This window comes from Corvus brachyrhynchos, unplaced genomic scaffold, assembly GCF_000691975.1.
Source record: "Corvus brachyrhynchos isolate BGI_N302 unplaced genomic scaffold, ASM69197v1 scaffold357, whole genome shotgun sequence".
NCBI classification, from domain to species: domain Eukaryota; kingdom Metazoa; phylum Chordata; class Aves; order Passeriformes; family Corvidae; genus Corvus; species Corvus brachyrhynchos.
The window spans coordinates 145962-151940 of record NW_008239044.1 but is presented as its reverse complement, the minus strand read 5'-3'; the positions used below and the strand labels follow the sequence as shown (position 1 = coordinate 151940).

The window sequence follows — 5979 nt, the reverse complement described above, 5'->3', positions numbered from 1 at the left end:
ATGGATCATGTTCAGCTGGCAATTGACTAACACCTCCAGGTCCTTTTCTGCCAGGCAGCTTTCCAGCCACTCTTCCCCAAGCCTGTAGCATTGCATGGGGTTGTTGTGACCCAAGTGCAGGACCCAGCACTTGGCCTTATTAAACTTCATACAATTGGCCTCTACCCATTGATCCAGCCTGTTCAGGTCCCTCTTCAGAGCCTTCCTACCCTCCAGCAGATTGACACTCTCACCCAATTTAGTGTCGTCCAGGAATTTGATAATGGTAGGCTCAATCCCCTCGTTTAGATTGTCAGTAAAGATATTAAACAGGACTGGGCCCCACACTGATCCCTGGGGAACACCACTAGTGTCTGGTCACCAACTGGATGCAGCAGCATTCACCACCACTCTCTGGGCCTGGCCATCCAGCCAGTTTTTAACCCAGCAAAGAATACACCTGTTTAAGCCATGGGCTGCCAGCTTTTCCAGGAGAATACCGTGGGAGGCAGTATCAAAGGCTTTACTGAATTCCAGGTAGACACATCCACAGCCTTTCCCTCATCCACTAGGCAGGTCACCTGGTCATAAAAGGAGATCACATTGGTCAGGCAGGACCTGCCTTTCCTAAACCCACTAATGACCACTAATTGGGCTCGCCTCTTGAGTTGGTAGGGGGACCGTGTCCTCCCTGCATGCCCTTCTTGCATGAACTGCTGTGTAAACTGCCAAGCCTGCCTTGGCTGATGTGCCCCTGTCCTGGGTTTATCCAGAACAGAGTTAATTTTTTGCAGTAGCTAGGAGGGGGTGTGGACAGGACCGTAATTTTATTCAGTACCACCTCACACCACTGCCAGGGGTGGGAAAGGGACTCTCTCTCACTTCGGGGGCAGGGAAAAGGGTCTCTCTCAAGGAGAAGGATGTTCCTTCCGGTTGAGAAAATGTGGCAGGGGAAGCTGTCCAGTATTTGTTTATTCTTGCGGGCTTTCTGTGTAAATAATTTCTTTTTCTTATACCTTTTGTTATTAATATTGTTGCTGTTACTGTTCATTTTCTTATCTTATTGCTGTTTCCAATAGATTGTTCTTATCTCAAAATGTGATCTTTGTCTTTTGTGCTTCCAATTGGAGGGGGGTGGGGAAGCAGAAGCATTTGTTCAGTGGGAGCACTAAATTGGGGAATACCATTCCTAAACCACAACAGCATTATTTAGCACCCAATGTGAGGCATGAAGGGTTGAGATAACAACAGATCTGCCCAGAGAGGGTTGGAAACAAATTTTATCTAAGCATTTGTTGTATTAGGTATGGAACCACTGGTCACAATGTTGCTTGGTCTGTTCCTGTGGATGTGGTACCCAACCCTGTATATATTCCTGTATGTGCTCCTTGTGATGATCTTCTTTAGAGCAGGGAGAGGGATCAGCATAGCTTTGTTGCTGTATTGTGGGATATCAGCTTATGACAGGATAGCATCAGGGGCAATGAGGGTCATTTGCGATGTGTATTCAGTGTTGCTCTCCTAACCTTACCTCAGGCGCTACCTTTGGGAGTGCATTAATAATCATACCCAGTCTGTGGGGGGAACAGGGGAGGATGATTTTCTTCACCTTTTCACCCCCTTTTCCTCCTTCAGGCCTGTTACAAGAGCTTTTGAGAATTTAGAATTTCCCTTGGATGTTAAGGAAAGCATGTTCTTGTTGCTAAGTCTGCCAGGTCTCCTCAGTGCGGCCCATACCATGTTTAGAGTCAAGAAGGAGATTTTTAGGACGGTCATTTAGAGATCTGCCCCAAGGGGGAATAGTCATGAGTGGCATGGAATGTGGGAGAAAATGGGCCAGTTTTTGGAGAAATTCTCTCCTCCAGTGTTTTGGGAGTCCACCCCTGAACAACTACAGGACCCTGATAAAATGACAGAATATTTACAAGGAGAAAGCTGTGTCAACTCCAGAGAAAAACAACTTATTACAGTGTGCTGGGCCCTGGCTACTATTTATCAGACACTGCTCATCACTAGACAGCACCCTTGGGGGAGGAAGAGGAAAGCAGACCAGCAGGCACCATGGCCACTCAAACTGCAGCTGAGCCAGGGGGACAACCCATGCTGGTAGCAGTCGCCCCCATACAGAAAAAAAATCTTAGACTAAATCAGTTCGCCTAGTGAGGGCTGAAGAGGAATCAGGGCCGTCTCCAAAGGAGGAAGAGGTAGGGCCAGAGATAATCACCCAATCCCTATCCCATGTGAGCTGCGAGATATGCAAAAAGATTTCAGCCGCCAATCAGGTGAGCCCCATGTGACCTGGCTGCTCCAATGCTGGGATATCGCAGCCCACGATATGAAACTAGATGGTAGTGAAGCCAAGCAACTGAGATCCCTGTCCCAGGAAGTGGGCATTGACAAGACAATTGGGAAGAAGACAGAAACTCTCAGCCTCTGGAAGTAACTCCTGTCAAGCGTGAGGGAAAGGTATTCTTTCAAGGATGATTTAATAGTGAGCCAAAGCAGGTGGAACGCCATGGAGAAGGGTATCCAGTACCTGAGAGAATTAGCTGTGCTGGATGTACTCTGAAGGGATTCAAATAACAAGCAGTCCCCTGTAGATCCAGATGGGGTCCAGTGTACACAATCAATGTGGCAGAATTTTGTACAGAGCACGCCATTGTCATACACCACCTCACTGGCATTGATATCAATGAAAGGAGAACAAACAGTGCTTCAGGTGATTACCCGACTGGCAATATGAAGATCTTTTTTTTTCCTCCCTACTAACCTGTGCCTCAGTTGTGGAAAGACTGTCCAAGACTATGCACAGACTTGAAAGACTCAAGCAAGTTAGAGAGAAAATGTCCCATGCACAGCCAGTATGGACCAGAGTCTCTGCTATTGGGAGCAAGCACCCTCCTGCTCAAGAGAGAAAGTACAAACCATGAGGTAACCTGTGGTTTTACCTGCGTGACATGAGAAAGTGGGATGGAAAACCCACCTCTGCCCTAGTAGCATGGGTATGTGAGTTGAGAGAAAGAACAACCACCACAGGAAATTCTTCAAGGATAAATGACGCTCCAGTTTCCAGAGGGCACGTCATCAGCTGGAATAGGCGTCATCAGATGGAATGGGAGGGCTGATGTTACTTCCCATCGTCTTGAAGGGAACTCCAGTTCATATTTACAACAAGTGAGCAATGAGTACTATGACCAGGACTAGAGGGGTAATGCCCCCAGCCAGGTGGAGGAAAGGAACAGTAGGATCTATTGGACTGTGGGGATCCCATGGCCTGGCACATCAGACCCACAAGAGTATAAGGCTTTAGTTGACACCAGTGTATAATGTACCCTGATGCCATCAAGATATGCAGAGGCAGAATCCATCTCTATTTCTGGGGTGACAGGGGGATCCCAACAGCTGACTGCATTGGAAGTTGAAGTTAGCCTGACTGGGAAAGAATGGTGAAAACACCCCATTGTTACTGTCCCAGAGGCCCTGTGCATCCTTGGCATAGATTACCTCAGAAGAGGGTATTTCAAGGACCCAAAAGGGCATTGTTGGGCTTTTGGGATAGCTGCTGTGGAGACAGAGGGAATTAGGCAGCTGAATACCTTGTCCGGTCTCTCAGAGGACCCTTCTACTATGGTACTGCTGAGGGTTAAAGAACAACAGGTACCGATTGCTACCAGAACAGTGCACTGTCAACAACACAGCACCAACCAGGACTCCAGGACTCCCATCCATGAGATGATTCATGGAGAGCCAGGGAATGGTCAGCAAGACTTGCTCACCCTTCAATATCCCCATATGGCCAGTGCGTAAGTCCAATGGAGAGTGGAGACTGACAGTGGACTATCGTGGCCTGAATGAAGTCATACCACCACTGAGTGCTGCTGTGCTGGACACACTGGAGCTTCAGTACAAACTGGAGTCCAAGGCAGCAAAATGGTGCTACCATTGATACTGCTAATGCATTTTTCTCCATTCCTTTAGCAGCAGAGTACAGGTCACAGTTTGCTTTCTCCTGGAAGGGTGTCCAGTACACCTGGAACCGACTGTCCCAGGGGTGGAAACACATTCCCACTATTTGCCATGGACTGATCCAGGCTGCACTGTAAAAGGGTGAGGCTCCAGAACACTTACGGTACATTGATGACATCGTCCTATGGGGCAACACAGCAGAGGAGGTTTTTGAGAAAGGGGAGAAGATAATCCAAATCCTCCTGAAGGCTGGTTTTGCCATAAAACAAAGGGAGCCCTAAATTGGGGAATACCATTCCTAAACCATGACAGTCACACCCTGTTTACCTGCCCTATTTGCGCCACTCCTGGTTGCTTCTTGGGTGCGTCTTTTGTACCTGTGGGAGTTGGTTACCTTCACTCCTGGTGCTGCCCATGCTGAGTTAGAGCTGCCACTTGTCTAGCTTTTAACACTTCCTGCTCTGGCTGAGGCTGGTGCATCCTCTGTCTCTCTGCGCTAGGTTCACAGTTTTGCTGGGTTTTGGAAAGCTCTCCTAGCACAATCCTCCACTCCAGAGCATTTCTGCCAGAGCAGTTCACCTCGGAGATATATGATGATGCATCACATGCATGAGAACCAGACTCTTCTAGGATTACACTGAATTTTTTAGGACCTACTCTCACAGGTCAAAGTTTGCCTTTTAACAGCACATGTGAGTTGTGATTTAGAAGCTTGTATTGTATAAATTGGAGTAAAAAAAAATACAAAAAATCAGCATATAGATGACCAAATAAAATTTTCTTCCTTCCTATAGTTCCTAAGCTTGATGTCAATCATATAGTTCTTGTTCTTTCTAGATGGTTCTTTCTTTGGCATTGAAAATACCCATACTCTCAAGGGCCTCCATCTCCAATGTTAGTACTCCACTTAGCATATTACAGACTTGCACCACAATATTACATTCCGTGTCATTTAGTAATTGTGAGAACAGGGATATCCCATAATTGAGAGCATTGTTTAGAAACCATTAGATGCACTGAAGCACTAGTCATTCTTTTTATAAGGTAAACTATCCTATATTTCTGGTGTTCTTGTTTGCAGGTACAGCAAGTACAGACTGTGCAACAAGTACAACATGTCTACCCAGCCCAGGTTCAGTATGTGGAGGGAAGTGACACAGTCTACACAAATGGAACTATGTAAGTTGGTTATTGATCTAAATTAGAATGTTTACTAAAATATGAAGTTAAATGCACATTCTTTTAATGACATCATATGGGATACTATATTTTAATTAGCAGAGAAAAAATGTTTGAACAAAAACTTTATTTTTTGTCATTTTAAATCATTATTTGAGTGAAAACAAGTTGGATTCATATCACTTGAATTAATCTAAAATGAATTCAGATAATTGTTACAGTTGGGCAGTGTGAAGCTGTATATGCATCATTTTGTTGTTTGGGGAAAAAACTTGAGTTTATGGACAAGTTTTAAGTTATACTGATAGAAAGTATGATCTAAATTTGTCATAATACGATCATCTGTGTAATAAAGAAGTCTTCATGTGGCCCTCTATTCTTCTAGTTGAAATTATACTGGCAATTTCCTGAATTGCTGAGGCAGCTGTAGTCATTACTTACAGAAAACAATTATGTAATTGTTCCGGTTTGGCCAAATTTAGAAATATATATCCTCTGAGAGAAGGCACAACCACCCCTCCCCCCACCAGGTTCGGGAAAAAATAAATTTTCCTCGAAGGAAAGTGAAGAAGATAAAACTATTTATTTACCAAACACACGGGAAAGGAAAATAATGTTAAATGGTAAAATCTTTCGCTGTAGAGGAAAAACCTGGGAAAGTGTTCGAGTCCTCCCTTTGGTCTCCTCGGAGCTGGGGCTTGGCCCAGGGCCAGGCCCTCTGTGCCCGGTGGAAAGTCCTCCCGATGTGCTCTGATGTTACAGCAATCAGGCAGTCCAGTAGAAAAGGGAGAAAATCCGAAATTCCAGAGAAGGAAAAGTTCAGCTCTCAGCCTCTCTCCAGAGAACAAGGAACTG

General features: G+C 45.4%; 1 protein-coding gene across 2 annotated transcripts in view; it reads left to right on the top strand.

Annotated features, from left to right (window-relative positions):
• The window catches only part of LOC103618999 (transcription factor RFX3), a 154850-nt gene that overhangs the window by 14497 nt on the left and 134374 nt on the right, over positions 1–5979 (top strand). For both annotated transcript variants that reach the window (XM_008637471.1, XM_017739026.1), the window contains exon 2: positions 5027–5124. In XM_008637471.1, coding sequence (XP_008635693.1) covers positions 5027–5124 — 98 coding nt within the window. The remainder of the gene's footprint in view (positions 1–5026; positions 5125–5979) is intronic.